Raw genomic sequence first — 18,709 nt, forward strand, 5'->3', positions numbered from 1 at the left:
ATGAATGTCTGTTTATTTTGCAAGACTATGGAACAGGCCTCCCTTAAAAGTATTTGTTAATTTATAACAAGTGTGAGTCCTCTTGATATGTTACAGCTTGCAGGTAAAGCGGGAAGACAAGGCAGTGTTTTGACACTCCATCTTCTCTACTCCAGCTTCTTTGCAGGGGTGAAAAATCTGATGACTGTGCAGTGATAATTTCAGCTCATAATTGTATTCAGTCATAGATAGGGTTCACTTCATGACTGGTGCTTGGTTTGGGTTATGATGGTTACTGCAACCATTGTAGCTGTAAACTATAGCCTGATGCATTATATGAACCCAGCGTCCGTCCCACTAATCCCCCTGTCCCAGCGTCAGACCAGGAAAACAACTCCACAGGAAGGCATTGAGATTGGCTATAACAATAAGTCAGATTGTGCTGTGACTCCTCCTCCTCATAGTTCAATTAATTAGGGAGGCATCTGCCTGAACCGCTTGTTGCTCTGGACCAGGGTTTCTCAACCCTGAGGTTCCGCGAGAAGTCACTGGGGGTTCCCTGGGAGATCACGATTTATTTTTTTAAAAAATTCAAATTTGGGCAACTTCACATTATAGAGGTAAGTTTCATTCTTTATTTTTAGTTTAAGAACCCTGTTAATGCATATATAAAGGCCTACACACGAAACCAATATAATAATTTTGTAACTTCTGGCCTATATTTGTGCCTGAATGTGCAGGGGTTCCCCGAGCCCTGAAAAATATTTCAAGGGTTCCCACAGAGTCAAACAGTTGAGAAAGGCTGCTCTGGACTTTCAAAATGTTTCAGCCCCTTTTTCTTAGGCAACATATCCAGCATATCTCTGTCAAGGTCATCTTTCTTGCTCTCTATACCCAACCAGGCCATTTTAAACTTTCACCGTTAGCATAGGGAGACAAAAATGAACATATAAAACCTGGAGGATATGTTTCTGTCTATTGTTAATGCTTATGGTTTTGTTGCAGCTGAAGAACGATATGGTTTCAGCTTTATATTGTACTCTGTTTTGGCTACTGTGTTCTGTGTGCACTGAAAATGTTTTAATTTGTAAATATGTTGCCTGTATAGACTTTTTGCATTCTTTGTCATAATAGTTTATAATTACTTGAATCCTTCTTAGCCCTGTTGGAATTAGCAATTTAATTTGGAAAATAAGTTCTGAGTAATGATGGTTTTTCAGTTTCCTCATTTTTCTTATGTAGATAAGTACAACTGAAGACTACATTTAAGTCAGAATGACTAAGGGGTATTTACACACAGGTTTCACTAAACATATAAATGCTCTTGAAGAGCCTTGTGCTAATGACATATAAATTTTAAAAATACTTTCATCCTGGATAAGAAAATAGATAATGAATTTATGAGAAAGATGGTAACAATGTAATTTGCTGCTTCCTTCTCTGACAATAAGATTATTTCTAAAAACATAACATCTTTAGATTTGAAGGACAGTGAATAACGTAAGAAGACAAACAAACATGAAGCTCTCTTATGCACTCAGTTTATAACACTGATAATCCCTTCGCTGTTGCAATTCACCTAAGTTTCTTAGTGACATGGTAGCTAGTGGAGCAGATGCTGCTGCATTAACATGTCACAGACAGGTGCCATCTTGCCTTCCCACATGTTCCAATGCACTTACTTCAAATCAAACCGAAGCATTGCACAGCCCTAGTAATCAGCTAAGTTGTTTCTCTGTCACCTTATTCAGCACATCATTTCTCAATAGGACATTCCTCTAGCCAAAGTAATACTTTCCTGTCTTGCAAACAATAGCATCTTCTTCATTAAAAGAATAAGGGGATGTGAGAAACCTGTCTGCATTAGCTGAACATTTTGTTTCCTCTGCTGCAGTGTGTAACTAACTGCCAAAGGCAATTAAAAAGCATGTATGGCTAGCCAGCTAAAATATGTCTCCCTGCCTTTGTATTGAAATACCTGGATTATAATTTTCTGTTGCTCCCTTTTACCTCACATCAGTTTCCAATAGTACGACAACCTCGTGACAACCCCCCTCATGCATAAGCCCATCCACAGATAAGCCAGCCCTCAAAATTTTCATGTTTTAATTTTCAGAATTGGCTTATCCAGGGGTGACACAATTTTCATGGTATTTGGGTTAAAAATTCAAGAGTTGGTTTATCTGCAGATGGGTTTATCCACAAGTATATACAGGGTATACAGATACTTTAAAAAAGTATTACTGTGTGTGTGTGTGTGTGTGAGTATATGCAGATAAGCTGAACCCAATTTGGGGGTGTATTTTGGCACCTAAAATTCTTGGCTTATCCACAAGTATATACAGTAGCGATTGCTGTAACATACATTGCTTTCCTATCTTGAAATTGGCTAACAAACACAGTGGAGATATTACTACTTCAGACAAAATGAAGCCTGCCCCGGAGAGCCAGGATACCAGCTATAGGGCCAGATTCCAGGGGTGAGCAAGTGATGGCTTCAGACAGTTTGTCTTTCAGCATTCAGAATCACTGATTATTTCATAGCTGAGGTTTATGAAATATCAGAGGTACTTGGATACTTAATCCACTTCTCAGGTATTTCAAATGTAAACAGAAACTTCATTACAAATCAGGGAAAAATCTTGGTCTGTCAGATTTAGATTGTAGTTTCAATTGTCTCCATTTTACTTTAGCTCTCTGATGTCACAAGGCGAGTTACTCTTCCGTATTCAGCAGGAGAAAGAAATCTTTGTGATATTTATAGATGTAGTATTAGCTAACCAGGCAGGCGGTGTTACAGTAGTTTTTCACCGCTTGAGGGATGAAGGCAGTTAATGTGGGTGTGTTTGAAGTTATAAGTAAATCTTAAGCAAAGTAAAAGGAGTGACTTAAAGAGAGACACCTTTTAAGAAAGGAGTGTGCTGCCAGATGATTAGCTTATATCAAAATCAATTAGAAGGCATTAGAAGCTTTGCCTCCTAGACTTTCTGTAGTTCGAAAAAAAGCCAGAAGGTACAAGGGTGGCAGCTGGTGAACTGGGCAAATGCAATAAGGTCAGAAATAACAGTCACTGGGAGTTAGGCAGTATAAATTTAAATAATACTAATAGGCAAAATTCTGTAGAATTCCAAGAATAAGGCAAGGTGGCTGGACAACAACAGCTTTGTCTGGACGCACCCGAACTATAAAATCATGCTAAAGTGTGGTGCAAAAGGGAATGCTGATGACAAGTTGGGCTACAGCAATAAAATAAACCAACTGCTCCAATTTCTGCTCATTTTTAAAAATAGGCCAATTAGATTTTATTTGCCTTGGTTTACTGTGGATTCTCCCTTTCTCTCTTGTTCCTTAGTGTGTGATTCTTTGCCATGGGGCTCGGATTGGATTTTTCCAGGGAGACATCAGGCTACTCATGGATGATTTAAAAACTTTGCAGCCTACGGTGTTCCCTGTGGTGCCAAGACTGTTGAACAGAATGTTTGATAAAGTAAGTCTGTGTGAAGCTGAATAGAATAGACTCCTTTGCTCTCTATGACATTTTGGGACAGCACATTTTATGCTTTGGAATCTGCTGGTAGCAAATGGAGCATGTTTTCACTCTTAAAAGCAAAGCTCCCATCTGTATTTTGGCAGGTGAAACCACAGCAGCAGCTTTAAGATCTTTCCTAGATGTTACATGTATTTGCATATAACCACAAAACTACATCTACTGCAGCCTACAGTAGATAGGCTGCAGAATGGGCCTCATCAAAGAATCATCATAGCTCTAGTGATTAGCAACAGGAAAATAGCAAGTATGAGCCCTCAAGGATTTGTTCAATTAACAGTTGTGCATAAGCTGGTAAAAAATCTATTCATTTGTTTATCTTGCATCCTTAAGAAAATTGCCCTTTTTGCAGATCTTTCTCCAAGCAAACACTTCATTTAAGAGGTGGATATTGGATTTTGCTTCCAAGAGGAAAGAAGCAGAACTCAGAAGTGGCATTATTAGAAATAACAGCCTGTGGGATAAAATGATTTTTCGCAAAGTACAGGTAACTAAACTGCTGATAATTTTAAGGGTGGACTTGCTATCTGAAAGTTCTTGATTCCAAATATTGTTTTAAAAATTTAATCTGTAGTTAGGAATGTAGGGCAATTGTTTATTAAACCATTGATCCATCCAGCTTAGCATATTTTATATTGATAGACAGCAACCACCTAACATTTCAGATGGACATCTTCTTTTAGAGGGCAACGTATGGTCCACCAGATGTGGTTGGATGACAGCTCCCATGAACTCTTACAATAGACCATGCTTGCTAAGGCATCTCTTACCTAGTCTTATCTGGAGGTGATCAGAACTGAATCTAGGACTCTTTACATGTAAAGTGCACACTTATCTATTTGATTATATCCCTTTCATATAACATAAGAATTCACTTACCATAACATAGTATAATTCTTCAAAATTGTCTGAATTTAGATTGTTGCCTGGACCTGGACCTGGATATTGGAATACCATTTTTTTGATAGGAAAAAAATTGCTTTGCCTGTAGAACAGTCAAACTAGATTTCCAGAGGCACACTGTGTTTAGTATATGGGATCCTTCCAACAGGCAGTACCATCTCATAGAGTCGGAAGTAGCAGTTTAACTTTAGCATCTTTCACATAGTGACTCAACACATGGTGTTTGTAACTGCTGGTGCTCGTAACTAGTGATTCTGATTTCATCCAGTCTAGTGAAGCAAGGTGATCTAGGGTCCTTTATGCAAATCTATGGTTCTCTCTTTAATTTAGGTATCATATCTTTTTAAAAAAATCTTAGAAGTTACTACTATTCTGAACTTATTTCTAATTATCTGAACCACTCAAAGCATATGCTTCCAGGCTGTGGTACTATCAGCCACTGCATGAAATAATCCATGAGGTGAGAAGCTATGATGCACTCAACTTCTGTATGCTATCAGCATTACATGATGCGGCAATCATATACAGATAGTATCACTGGAGTATCTGAGGAAAGCATAGCCAGTACAAGGAAAAATTAATCATGCATTAGTATATTTGGATAGGGAGCAGTATGATGCAAGTGAGACTTCCTCCCTGCTAGGGCAGCAACATTCATTTTCATGTAGATGGAACAGGTTGCTGTACAGGATTGCCTGGCGGTGCCCAATATTGTATTTCCTAATAAACCTATCTGGTTTTAGAAAAGCTGTTTAGCAATCTTCTTGCCATGGCCTGGGTTAGTTTTAGATGAATTAACAGGGCAAAGTTTACCTGGCAGGCAGCACTGTAGCAAACGCTCTATCCTTGAAAGAATAGACCATTCATTCATGTGACTCCAGACTGCCTTTAGATACAAATATTGGAAAGAGTTAATGGGACTTGAGCTGTTGAATATTCTTCCAAGTATGACCCAAGTGCCACTCACCATAGCTTCTTGGCTTCCCTGTGGTTGTTAAGTGACAATGTTGTGGTGTTTGTTTTTTTTCCTTTCACCAGGCAAATCTGGGAGGAAAAGTCAGACTAATGATTACGGGTGCAGCTCCTGTTTCTGCAAATGTGTTGACCTTCCTAAGAGCAGCTCTTGGTTGTCAGGTGAGCTTGGACTGTAACTAGAATGGTAAATGTAATACATTTTATCCCAAAAGTATAAATGTTATATTTTCTTTATTATCTTGAGGTTATAATTAGGGAACTGAATTAACTTTTACAAAGCACTCCTTATATCAGTGTTTCTAAACCTTGGCCACTTGAAGATGTGTGGACTTCAACTCCCAGAATTCCCCAGCCAGCCATGCAGCATGGCTGGCTGGGGAATTCTGGGAGTTGAAGTCCACACGTTTTCAAGTGGCCAATGCTGAGAAACACTGCCTTATATGGTTGACTGAGCAAACGAAGGGGCTGAAGACCACTTCACACATAAAATAGTACAGAAAACTGGATTATTAAAAAAAATGTATTATTGACTCTCCAGGTGGCACGTGAAGTATCTCTTATTTGAAGTAAGTGCCCCTCTACTGTCCTTTAATTTGCCTAAAATACAAAATCAGTTATGTGTGCACTAAATAAGAATTTTATAGTCCATTAGATTATAAATGAAGACTCAAGAATTGTTACCATACATGAATGCAGTCTTTTTCAGGCTGGAATTATATACAGGAAACTCAAGAGATTATAGGTTTTGCTGTGTGCCTTTGGTATGTCTCTTTAGAAATGATTTATTCTTGATGTGTGTATGTCAATAGGCAAGTGCTGTTTGATGTATTAGAACGCAAGATTAATGTTAGGTCAAGACTTAGATGGCACTTTTATGAATAAACTAAACAAGTATTCCTGGAAAATTCAAAATTTAAAATAGTGAGTATTTGTTCAACTATTTTATATATGTTATTAAGTGTATGGAATATGACTGCATATGCTAAACGTCGACTGAATAAAAATTAAATTGGAAAAGCCATGGATGAGAAGGAGTTATACATTTGTTCAAGAATTTTGCATAAGGTGTCCTGATATCGGAGATAGCTTTTGGTTCCATTTTCGTGCTGGCAAAATAAAATTCCAGCAGAACCACAGGGTGGGAAAAGCTTCAGTGACTGACCTTTATGTTGTGCTTCACAGTTTTATGAAGGCTATGGACAGACAGAATGCACAGCTGGATGTTCTCTAACAATACCTGGTGACTGGACTGCTGGTAGGGCTTCTTCAATTCTTATGTCTTATACCAGTTTAAAACAGGGCAGGCAAAATGTTTATGGAGAAACTTCAGCGGTAAAAATAATTAGAAATGAGAAGCATTTCAGAAGAAATGTTAAGAGAAATTTAGGTTTATAATTGACTAGAGCAGTGTTTCTCAACCTTGTCTACTTTAAGATGTGTGGACTTCAACTCCCAGAATTCCCCAGCTAGCGAGGCTGGCTGGGGAATTCTGGGAGTTGAAGTCCACATATCTTCAAGTTCACAAGGTTGAGAAACACTGGACTAGAGTAATTAAATCTTGCAGCTTGGCATAATGATAGTGCAGGCTTCTCAGTATTGGGTCCATCATCACTGACCACTATGCATATTAGCTGAAGGTGATGGGAGATACAGCCCAGTAATATTGAGAATCCCAAGGTGGAGGATCACAATGTAAGTTTCATGAGTAAATTGAACTAATTTATTTGCCCACATGTACTTGCCCTAAAACAATTGTGGCATTTCATTATTTTAGAGGGAAATGGAAGGGATGGGAGGAAAATTTTCCAATCATTAGACAGTTTATTTCCTGTAAATACTTTTTCTACATATGCTAGTAGGCTAGTCTATGCATGGATGTTTATTATTTATTTGAGGGAACAGGGAGGTTTAGTTATTTCTACTCTAATCTATGTTACCTGAAAACTAGGTATAACTTAGCTACATTGTGGTCTGAGAAAGGAATGGCTATTCAGCCTGCATTATCCATTAGTGTCTGCATAGGCACCTAATTTCAGTCCATGTCACAGATCTGGTTTTGAAGAAACCACTTGTCATCTTTGTCAGAACATATATGGGCTAAACTATGCCACCTAGAATTTAGGTTTGTGTATTAGATAACACACAACTTTTTACCTACACTCTTGTTACCTGTGAACATCTGTGATCTTGCCTACTTGATCTCTGAAGATCATCTGACTCTAGAAAGACCTATGAATTTCTACAACATGACTGCAACCTATAAAATGCTACAATGTGAGTGTGGAACCTATTATGTGCATGGTTTCAACACCTGTCAATATTTTTCCAATCTGTATCTGTGGATAGTATAACATGTTCAACAGTATAACATGTTCAAAAGTTCTTTCTGAAGTGCAGATCCTAACCAAAATTATTTGTTTGATTCATCAGAGGCTATACTTGATAAAAGGCACAGCCAGTGTAAATTACATGATAGTATGATTACAGTGACCTTATCAGTACTTGTTCACTACCATGTTGTTCAGTGCTCAGTTGAACCATTTTGTGTAGAAATGTAATGTCCATTGTTTTATGTAGAAATGGATTATGTGTATCCATAATCCAGCTATTACAACTTCGCTGCTCCAGCACACATGCCTGACATCAGATGTCCAAAGTACTTTTTGTGGTGAGAAAAAAAATCAAGTGAAAGTCTTTCTAAATCTCTGAATGTGAAGTACTCTGTTCTGTATGGCCCCAAAAAATTGGCCATTGCAAGAATCAAAATGGCAATTACCTCCCATCATTTGCTCTCATGGATGACAGTGATAACTCATAAACTTGCTGGTATTCTCATATTGACTAAGGTGCAGAGTTTATCCTGGTCTTTGTACAAATCACATTTTTCCACAATCATCATCATCATCCTCATCCTCATCAACATCCTCATCTAATCCTGGAAACCAGATGTCAGAGTAGATAAGAAGTAGCCTTGATTGCCCTCTGTATACATTGAATACATTTACCAGGACTGTGCTTTCTCTTCTTGTTCTCCTAATATATTTGCCATACTTCTAATAAGTCTTAGTGAATGAAGAGAGACCATAGAGAAGACCAGGTTGCTTAAATCTAATTGTAGTACTTTCTGAGGTTGACAAGAATTCCTGCTTTGCAATTTCTCTCATGCAGTGAAGAAAGAAAAAAGAGTAAACTGCCTCCCAAAATCCAGCCTTAGAATGCTATGCACGGGGCTGGAGTCCATATGTATTAATTGTCAGGCGATCACTCAAGGGAATTACAGTTATCATATAAGCCAACTATAGCCTGCCTAGGTGAGATATGGAGCAAATACCATTCTCCCTTAGTACTTAGCTAGGATCTCCGATAGTTGATGTGTGCTGGAGTAGCTGCCATCACTTTAAGAACTTTGTCTTCCACTCAGGGCTGCAAATGTGGGGGGGGCAACCAGGGCATGTGCCCCAGGCGTCGCGCTGGTGGGGCACCAAAATGAGTGCTGGGAGGGTGCCAAAATGGGCACGGAATCCATGTTTGCCCCAGGTGACACAGACCGTAGTTGCAGCCCTGCTTCTACTATAAACAACTCTGCATTATTTATGTATTACATTTGAATAGGCCAGATAGCTGCCTGCTGTAATTGTATATGGGTATGACCTTGGAAGGTAGGAGGAAGAGCAGCAGACTGGACAACCAGGATGTGAAAGATAGAGTTAGTACTCATGGTTGTGCTTCTTGTCTGGACTACTTTGAATGGCTAATGCCTGCACTTAATCAACTTGGCTGATCTCAAAAGGCTAAGAAGGGTCAGAACTAGTTAGTACTTTGATATGAGGCTAGCAGGAAATCCCAAGATTGTAGGCTCAAGTGGGAAAGTGAAAAAGCTCCCTGGGAGAAGACAACAGCAAGCTACTTCTATATGTTGTTACCATGGCTGTGTCCTTGAAGTCACCAGAAGTCAAGTTCAATTTGAAGGAGACTATTTGTTTTACATGGATATGATGCTTTTTCCTCTAAGGAGCTCAAACTGGCATATATGGATCACCCTCATTTTAACCTCATAACCATCTGCCAAGGTAGTTGGTCTAAGAGAAAATGATTGCTCCAAAGTTCTCCAGGGAGCTCCATGGCTGAGTGTGGACTTGAACTGGGGTCTCCCAAATCTCACTCCAACATTCTAGTCAAGACATTGACAGTGTAAACTAATTTTCAAACTAATTTGTATATGGAAAGCTTTATTTAGCCTGGTAACTAGTGTTGGTGATATAATAGCTGTTGGATTAATATCGTGTAGATCCACGTTCTAGTCCATTCTCCGTCATGGAAAATTACTGTCTGTTTTTTTGGTCTAGTCGGTCACTGTCACTCTAACCTAAGAGTAAAATGAAGGAAAAACCTCTGTTTAAGCTATCTTTGGCTTCTAGAGAAAAGGCAGGATATAAATCTAACCAATAAAAACAAATAATACAAACAAGAACATATAGAGAAAAGTTAATAGGAACTAGCAGTAAGTACATTTTAATACAGCAGTTCCTGTGGGTGAAATGCTGCTGTGCTAGCAGAACTATCCCCAAAGTCCTATTCAGTTCACATGGTACCTCATGAAGAATGTACATTGGCCTAATATAACTCTTAGAAATGGACTTTAGAAATAGTTTAAGAAAATAAAATACTTTGCTTGTGCATAGCAATTGGACTGTGTTCCAGCAGTGGAACCATTAATACAACTTGGGAAGACCATGGTCAAATTTAAAAATTAAGTTACATTTATAAACTATTTTTAAACTATGGTAAAAAATATTACTCAATTACAATTTTTTAAAAAAACATTTTTAAAAATAATTTTATTGTTTATTAATCACATTTATAGCCACCCCACTGACAGTAACTCTGGGCAGCATTACGGTAAAAACAACCCAAACAGATTATTATTATTATTCCACTAATAGGTCACGTTGGTGCCCCAATGCCTTGCAATATCATAAAGCTGGTTGATGTTGAAGAAATGAGTTATTTTGCTGCCAAAGGAGAGGGTGAGGTAAGTTGTGTTATCTAAACTCCAAGGCTTGGCTTTCCCAACCCTCAAGCTCCCATTCAGCTCTTGACTTGAGTTGACAGAAGACTTCAAACACAGCTCAGCTTGATTAGAAACTTTACTGCAGGCAAAAATTAAGCCGTAATGCAACAGTTGATTGCCTGCTGCAGAGCAACAAATACAGAACCTTTGTTGTGTGTGTGATCTCAGATTTTTCCTCCTGCCTCTGAGTTAATATATACGTAGTAGTTTACCTGATATCAGCCCTGAGCAGCTGCAATATGTTTATGCAATGGTCCTTTCTAGCCTGGAACTGCTGGTTCCTGCTTCATCAGCTTCAGCCCTTACATGTAGAACTTTAAATTTAGTATGTACCCAAATGTCAAAAAATGTCTGTTTCATATTGCATACTTTAACTTTTAAGTAAATACATTCTGTACACTACAGGAACCAGTTCAAACAATTTTTTAAGGATATCATAATTTTGATCAATGTTATTTACCGAAACACTAGCAAATGGCATAAAAACAATAACATGAGCTTAGAAAGGATCAGTAGATACAGTGAACAAATATTATTTCCATTCCTACATAACAGTTAATAGGTAAACCTGTTTTGTAGAGGCCTTTCTTTTTTCTTTTTTAAAGCACAGTCCACTTCTATTTCAGATTTGTGTAAAAGGATCAAATGTGTTCCAAGGCTATCTGAAAGATCCTGAAAAAACTGCAGAAGTTCTTGACAAAGATGGCTGGGTACATACTGGAGATATTGGGAAGTGGTTACCGGTAAGCAAATCTGTAATCAAGTGTATTTTGTGAACAGAGAGAATAGGACTCCTTTAATTAATGGATTGCTTCACTATTTTAGTGCCAGAACTTTTCTGTTGCAAACCTAAATACTCCTGTGACATTCACATCTATTGATCATCTATGGTACAAGTGTCTTAGAAAACGTGGTACCACCAACTGCCTTGTCAGCTCTTTCCATAGTATAAATGGTGAGATGTTTTGCAGCTTAGGTATCACAGATTCTTAGCAATTCTGAGTATCATTGTCCAGTCCTTTCTTAGTACTGTGGGCTTCACTGAAACACCTAGGCGCACAATAATTCAGCATGTAACCGTCCAATCTTTCGTGCTGTTGTCCCATTACTTAATTTTTGTTAGGGCCTTTCTACACAATCAAGGACTGTAATGTAGGTATTGACTACAGTTCAAGGAGGATGTAGAAAAAGGCTGCCATATAGAACTCCCGTACAGAACTGGCTATAACCAGAGTGCCTCTTTTCACTGTGTATTTTTCTTGTGCTGTAGCTGAGTTGGAAGGGAATCTGTACAGTTGCAGAAAAACCGTTGGAAGTTCCTATGTTGTGAGACCACAAGAGTGCATTTCCAATCCCAGATCAGCACAAATTGGTGTGGTGGGAGGCACCTTAGTAGACATTTATTGTAACCATTTGTAAAAATTTCCTTGGTAAATGCTACACAATTACTTTTAAAACAATTGAATATTTCTTTTTCTATCACAAGATCATATGAGATTCTGTTGTGGCTTTTATGCTTTCCCACCTTTGCCTCAAAGTACAGCTACCGGGGGCTATTGAAATAACTTATGGAGATAGTCTACCTGTGTTATTCAAACAAACTATTCCTTAGTGGTAAACGTGGCTTGTAAATTAGTGCTCTTCAGAACTGATCTTTCACTGGGCTTTCACAGTTATTGATTCTGGGATAATGCAAAGTACGAGTCTTTTATGAATTGAAGTAAGTTTCTTTTTCTGCTTGTTTTCTAGAATGGTACCCTGAAGATAATTGACAGGAAAAAGCACATATTCAAACTTGCACAAGGAGAGTATATAGCACCAGAAAAAATAGAGAATATATATATGAGGAGTGAGCCTGTGGCCCAGGTGTTTGTCCATGGTGAAAGTTTGCAGGTTGGTTGGTTTTTGGGAAGGTCTAAAGTGAATAAAAACATTTTTCATGAATAAATGTCTGCTATGAAGACAGACCAAAGAAAGGAATTGATCTGATCTCCAAGGGCAGGTCTTCCATAGCTAGGGTGATGCAACACAGAACTATTGTCATCTGTGTTGTGGCAAAAAGTGCAACTTGGCTTCAGCTTTTGCCGATAAAACACTTGTGAAGTGGCTGATCCAGTAACACCGTTCAAGTGTTTGTTCTTATTTGGCTTTAGGCTTTCCTAATAGGAATTGTGGTACCTGATCCAGACACATTGTCCATCTGGGCTAAGAAAAAAGGCCTGGGAGGCTCTTACGAAGAACTGTGCAAAAACAAAGTAGGTGATTTGATTTCTAATGACAAACCCTAATAGCATGCATAAGCTTGCTTGTTTTTAAAACTGTTGCTTATCTATGCAAATTCTAGTGTATATAAAGCAGTTAAAAGATTATATACATACCTACCCATCTATCATGTGATTCTGTTTTTGTAATCAACATTATGCAAAGCACAGAAAAAGGATAGTAAGCAAAGAAATTGGCAGACCATCTTGCCTCTGAAAATGCCACCCACGGTTGCTGGCGAAATGTCAGAAAATCTGTTGTTGAAATCACAGTCACTAAACCCTGAAGCTCAACACTGCTGAAAAGAAATTGGATTTGGACTAAAAGGGAAAAGAAAAGAAAATAGAACTAAATCCTAATAATATGTGAAAGTGAAAACAGTAAAACCCACAAAACAGAGAAAGGGTCAATCACATAGAGCAGATAAACCTTAAACAACTTAAATAATGGATAAACACACATTTTGAGTTGCTATCATTATAATTGCAATGCTGGTGGACATTTGCATAGTCAGGACAAAAAACTCAGCATACTGTCTCCCTCATCAACACACAGTGTTCCTAAAATACTGGGGAAAGAATTATTCCTAAAGGTATTGAGTGACCTGATCGGCAAGTTCAGCAGCTCATGCCGGCCACATGACCACGGAAGGGTCTACGGACAAACGCCTGCTCTTGGCTTTGAAACGGAGCTGAGCATCGCCCCCTAGAGTCAAACACGACTGGACTTAATGTCAAGGGAAACCTTTACCCTTTTATTGAGTGACCCACAGGCTAGAATTGGGTCATTCTTGGGCCTTCTGGCCTTGCTTTCAAGATCTAGACACACATGACTTGATAGGTGGGGACTAGGAGATATTGACTAGCAGTATTACAGAAGAATAATCATTGCCTATCATCTGTCCTGATTTTTTGCAAAGGCTGCTTCTAAGTAGCCCTGTTAAGTTAAATAAGTGCAGTGAACCTTGGTGGTCCACAAATAATTCAATAAAATGTTGTCATATTGCTCTGTAACACTATACTCTGAATCTCAATAGGATATCAAAAAATACATTCTGGAAGATATGTTGAAGATAGGAAAGGAGTTTGGCTTGAAGTCATTTGAACAGGTGAGAATCTCAGATATTTGCCTGCTGTTAATCTGCATGTACTATAACTTCCAATTAAACTGCTACATCAAGGTCATTTTGGACTCTGGAGTTACAAATGTTAACTGACTAATTACAAATAAATTAGCAAAATTTATGTTTTTAGGGAAAAAAATAACCTAACCTCATATTAAGACAGTCTGCATTTTTGGTTAGAATTTTGCTTTAAAAGGAAAGAGAGAAATAGTTTTTTTTCTGGTAAAAATGGGTGATTGGTTTCAATAAACAGTATATTTTTCAGCACCTATATTAAATCCTTACTAATGTGGTATATCGCTTACTGCTTAGAATAAACTGGTTCAGGTACTATTTCTGTTCTCTCACAATGTAATTGTACTGTACATAATAGCATTGTTCCTCAGTGGAAAATTTGCAAAGTCTGATTTAACTTTCAATGTTCCAGATCAAAAGCATTGCCCTTCATTCTGAAATGTTCTCTATTGAGAATGGCCTGCTAACACCAACCTTAAAGGCAAAGAGACCTGAGCTACGCAAATATTTCAGCTCTCAAATAGAAGAACTCTATGCTAATGTCCAGATGTAACTGAGGAAAGCTGTTAGAGAGAATGGCATTTGCTATTAACCATCATATCTATGAACAGACTTCAACGAATATGTGGAAGAAAAACAGTGCAATCATTAACTTGTACACCAATGGGTACTCAACATAGGAAAATTGAAGAAAAATTGAACTCTGCCTTACTGTCCACTTGTGTCGCAGACCATTTTTTACAGTGACATACAACTTCCTCAATGCGCCTTAAAACTGTAAATGTTATCTATGTGATTTGTAAGTTATTTAAGACTTCAGCCAAAAATGTGACTCTCAAGGCATGTAAAGGGATATGTGTGTTGCTAGCACATTTATTGTTTTTAGTACATTGTACAGCTGGTGATCATTTTCCAAAATATTTGGTATGTGGAGATTTTTACTGCATCACAGCAGAGAAACACTGATAGGAGACTGGACCTTATTTGTGTTGGATCTATAATTTGGGCAGAATTGTGGCTGCCTAGGTTATTTGCAAGTTTTATTTAATGCTGTGGTATTAATGCAATGAACTACAAGATAAATGATCAGATATTTTAGCTTTAGAATTTTGGGGGACTCCAGATGAAACTTCCCATGTAACCCAAGATGTCAGTTTCATGAGCTCCAGAGATAGTTGGGCCATAGTGGCATCATGTTATAAAACACGCATGGATGTGGATGGAATTTCAGTCCTGGGACTAAGTCATGCTCATAGATTGCCAACCATTGAATTGCCTCAGCAGCACAGCTTAATCTTGATCACTTAATTTACTGGGTCTTTGTATAAAGTTAGCTTCTGCTTCTTACTCACTGAACATAGAATACTGAAGAATTTGATAGGATCCAAAAATCAATATGCTTCTCTAAGAGACAGGGAATGGGCTGTGGTATATATAGGATGTCATTTTATTGGAATGGGGAAGACTGCTTGAACCTACCTACCTTGTACCTGCATCTGTGTATTTTTTGAGGTATGGATGGAATTGAAATGCCTTGTAGTAACCCATGCTTGAGTTTTCCCATAGAACAGTCATTAATTTGTGTTAAATATATGTAAACAAGCACAATGAAGTTTGCACTAAAGAGTGTGTGGTTGTAATGCACTACCCAGTTGCATAATTTCATACATGGGTGCCCTTATTGCACACCACTATCCAAACCCGTACTCCTAAAGTATTAAGTCACTTGTTATATTGGAGTTCAAAAATTTGCTTAGTGTCGGCTATTTCTATATTTTATAAACAAAAATTTCCACCCAACCCCCCCCCCACAAAGAAGCCAAAATAAATATTTCTGCATTTAATTTGAGTAAATCTTTTTATACTGCAATTTAAAAATCTCACTGTACGTTCATTCCTAAAAAATAGGAATTATTGTCTGATTATTTTTGTTTCCTATTCTTTTTGTGTGGACCTTCATTACTATTTCATGTCCCAGTTGGTACAGGAAGCAATAGGAAGGCACATCAGTTGAGTAAATCATAGTTTCCCACTCAGCTTTATCTTGCAGAAATAATCCTGACATACTAGCAAAATAGAATTTCCTAATCTTAACCAGCTTTCTCTGTCCTGGCACTGGACTATAGATCTATTGGGTTACAATTCTTAGTATTCCTAGTCAGTAACCCCACTCCCATGACAGGGGGAATGAAAAGAGTTTTTTTCTAAATACATCTCAAGGGGTTAAGATTGAAGAAGGCTTTTATTCATAGGTTTTTAGAAACTGGCAAACTTGGACTTGGAAAAAAGCAGTTCCATGGGGGGAAAAATATTTCAGTGAACTATAGTTTATTACCACAACAGAAGGAAATCAACTCTTCAGTTCAGTGTTTCTCAACCTTGGCCACTTGAAAATGTGTGGACTTAACTCCCAGAATTCCCCAGCCAGCATGGCTGGCAAATTCTGTGAGTTGAAGTCCACACATCTTCAAGTGGCCAAGGTTGAGAAACACTGCTTTAGTGAAAGAGCTGTTAGAGCTAGCAATTCTACAATGGGCAGAACAAACATGTTGCTTGTAGAAAATGTAAACCGTTATACCCAAAGATATCTGTGGGGAGGTTGGGGGTGGTGGACATATGACAAATGCAGTGTTGTGCTAACACGATACAAGCCCTACTTCTTTTGTATGGGCATCACAAAGACAAACGTACAAAAGGGACAGACAGCACTGCAATGCTGCTTTAGTCCTTTTGAGGTCTCATTTTAAACTGTTCTGTAATGTTCCAAGGTCTTAATAGTATTTAGATAGTATTTTGCTCTAGAAGTATCTATAATTCTGGCTGATATAAATGATGTATGATGTTAAAAATTCAGTTATTTCAAAAACCCTTAAGTCTAATAGAACAAGGCCTTTATAATGTGGAAAGTCAATTCAGCAGAGGATCAGCTAAACATTAATGAATATGTACATACATACATATTTGGTTCAAATGGTGGAATGAATGTCTTTTTTAAGGAATTGTTAAGACAGCCCTCCTCCATTTAGTAAAGAGATCAGAGCAAAAGGAGACACTCTACCCCAACAGCTCATTAAGCAGTGCTATACTAATTAGGGTATGAATATAACATCTTTACACCTCTGGAACATTCTGGACTACATATTCCCATGGTCTCATTCCCCCCTTCTCCTATGGTAGAATATTCTCTTGCCAAATTTTATTCAAAGGCAGTTGAAACTTGTGTGGCAGCTGAATTACCCCCCTACTTAGTGAGCTGTTGCCCTTACAGTACAAGTTGCCCTTACCAAGTTCATTACAATGCTGTCAACTACATCTTAGATGGTTTAGTGAATATTGTGAATCTCAGCTCACAGCCACCATATAGGCCTGTTCTTATTTGATTATACCAATCATTCTAAGCAGTTCTGTCATATACTTTAAATTCATACAAGGCTGATTGATTGCACATAAACACACACCTACTGCAGTACAAGTTCCATTCCCCTCCCTAATGCCATTCAGTGTGAAGTAGGAACTAATGCCTCCACGTAAATATAACTTTTACTGAATCAAGGTGGGGAACCTGGTACCTTCAGATGTTTTCTATTTAATGTTTTGTTAAATATTTTGAAGATACATAAACAAGAAAATAAAATAAGAAAAAGGAATAGAAGAATTAAATGCAAATGAATGAACGGACAAGGGATTTAGAAATGTCATGACAGTATACTTTCCCAATATATCATTTGTTAATTAGTAATGAATAACTGATTATATCATTTTAAAAGACCTTAATTGCTATTAAGCTCTAAGCAAAGTGTGAATATCAATAACCATGATCAAAACAGTATAAATCACTGAGTGACATAATCTACAATAAATTCTATTCATATTAGCAAAAGTCTGTTCTGATTTGGAAATCCTGTAAAATGGAAATCATTTTAGGCATCATTGAACTTTTGGGTCATACTGGCTAGAGCTGTTGGAAGTTGTGGTTAGGACGATGGCTCCCTATCTCTGTTGCTAAGCTGTATGTGAGTATGTAAGACAAAGACTGTGTAAGAAGAGCACATGTGATGCACGTAGCTTCAGGCTCATGCCCTTGTGTTTTCTTTTATATTGAAAGTGTTCCATGCCTCACATTAATTTAATCCCAAGATAAAATATCCAGTTTCATGTGGCTAGAATCATGAGCTGCACTGTTCCTTATTCAGATCTCACGTCAGCCAAGTTGTATATGTAAGCCTGTAGGTTTTTAATAATTCTGCAACAGGAGAGTTTTAATCATTCTGCCATATGAACGCTTTCATTCTTTTGAGGTAATAACAACTCATACTTCTTGAAAGAATCTGTTATCTTACGATTACAGCATTTTCAGCTGGGGCAGGGGATATTTTCTGTCTAATAAAAGCTAAACAGTTACTCTAATAGAGACATGAACTCAAAGATAACATGCAGTATGCCAAATTCTACAGAAAGGAAATGCAGGCTGCAGAACAGCAGATACTGTTGTAAATATGTGTGTGTGCATGCGCACTGTCACTTCATTAATTAAAGGCTGTTTGAGCCAAGAGAGGTTCTTTAAATTGCCTTCTTTGTGAAGCATTTTTACATATGCATGCATTCACAACACTCCAGACTGATTCAGAGCACTGAATTCACTAAAAAGGTAGTACAGTCAAGGGGATTGCAGGAAACAGAGATGCCACTTCTCTCCCATTAATATTAATGGAAATATTTCTGGATCATACAGTCTTTCATTAATAAGGATACAGAACTAAGAGTCCTTTTCTTAAAGTGTTTCTCAGTCTTGACAGCTTTCAGATGTGTGGACTCCAACCCTGGCTAGGGAATT

General features: G+C 37.8%; 1 protein-coding gene across 2 annotated transcripts in view; it reads left to right on the top strand.

Annotated features, from left to right (window-relative positions):
- Window positions 1-15,719, top strand: part of ACSL1 (acyl-CoA synthetase long chain family member 1) — a 40,958-nt gene extending 25,239 nt beyond the window's left edge. For both annotated transcript variants that reach the window (XM_063309681.1, XM_063309680.1), the window contains exons 12-21: window positions 3,332-3,466; window positions 3,879-4,013; window positions 5,468-5,563; window positions 6,587-6,659; window positions 10,348-10,436; window positions 11,102-11,218; window positions 12,225-12,368; window positions 12,629-12,730; window positions 13,774-13,845; window positions 14,288-15,719. In XM_063309681.1, coding sequence (XP_063165751.1) covers window positions 3,332-3,466; window positions 3,879-4,013; window positions 5,468-5,563; window positions 6,587-6,659; window positions 10,348-10,436; window positions 11,102-11,218; window positions 12,225-12,368; window positions 12,629-12,730; window positions 13,774-13,845; window positions 14,288-14,428 — 1,104 coding nt within the window. In that variant the 3' untranslated portion in view covers window positions 14,429-15,719. The remainder of the gene's footprint in view (window positions 1-3,331; window positions 3,467-3,878; window positions 4,014-5,467; window positions 5,564-6,586; window positions 6,660-10,347; window positions 10,437-11,101; window positions 11,219-12,224; window positions 12,369-12,628; window positions 12,731-13,773; window positions 13,846-14,287) is intronic.
- Window positions 15,720-18,709: the final 2,990 nt, after the last annotated feature.

The sequence above is a fragment of the Candoia aspera genome, chromosome 8 (assembly GCF_035149785.1).
Source record: "Candoia aspera isolate rCanAsp1 chromosome 8, rCanAsp1.hap2, whole genome shotgun sequence".
In the NCBI taxonomy this organism is placed as follows: domain Eukaryota; kingdom Metazoa; phylum Chordata; class Lepidosauria; order Squamata; family Boidae; genus Candoia; species Candoia aspera.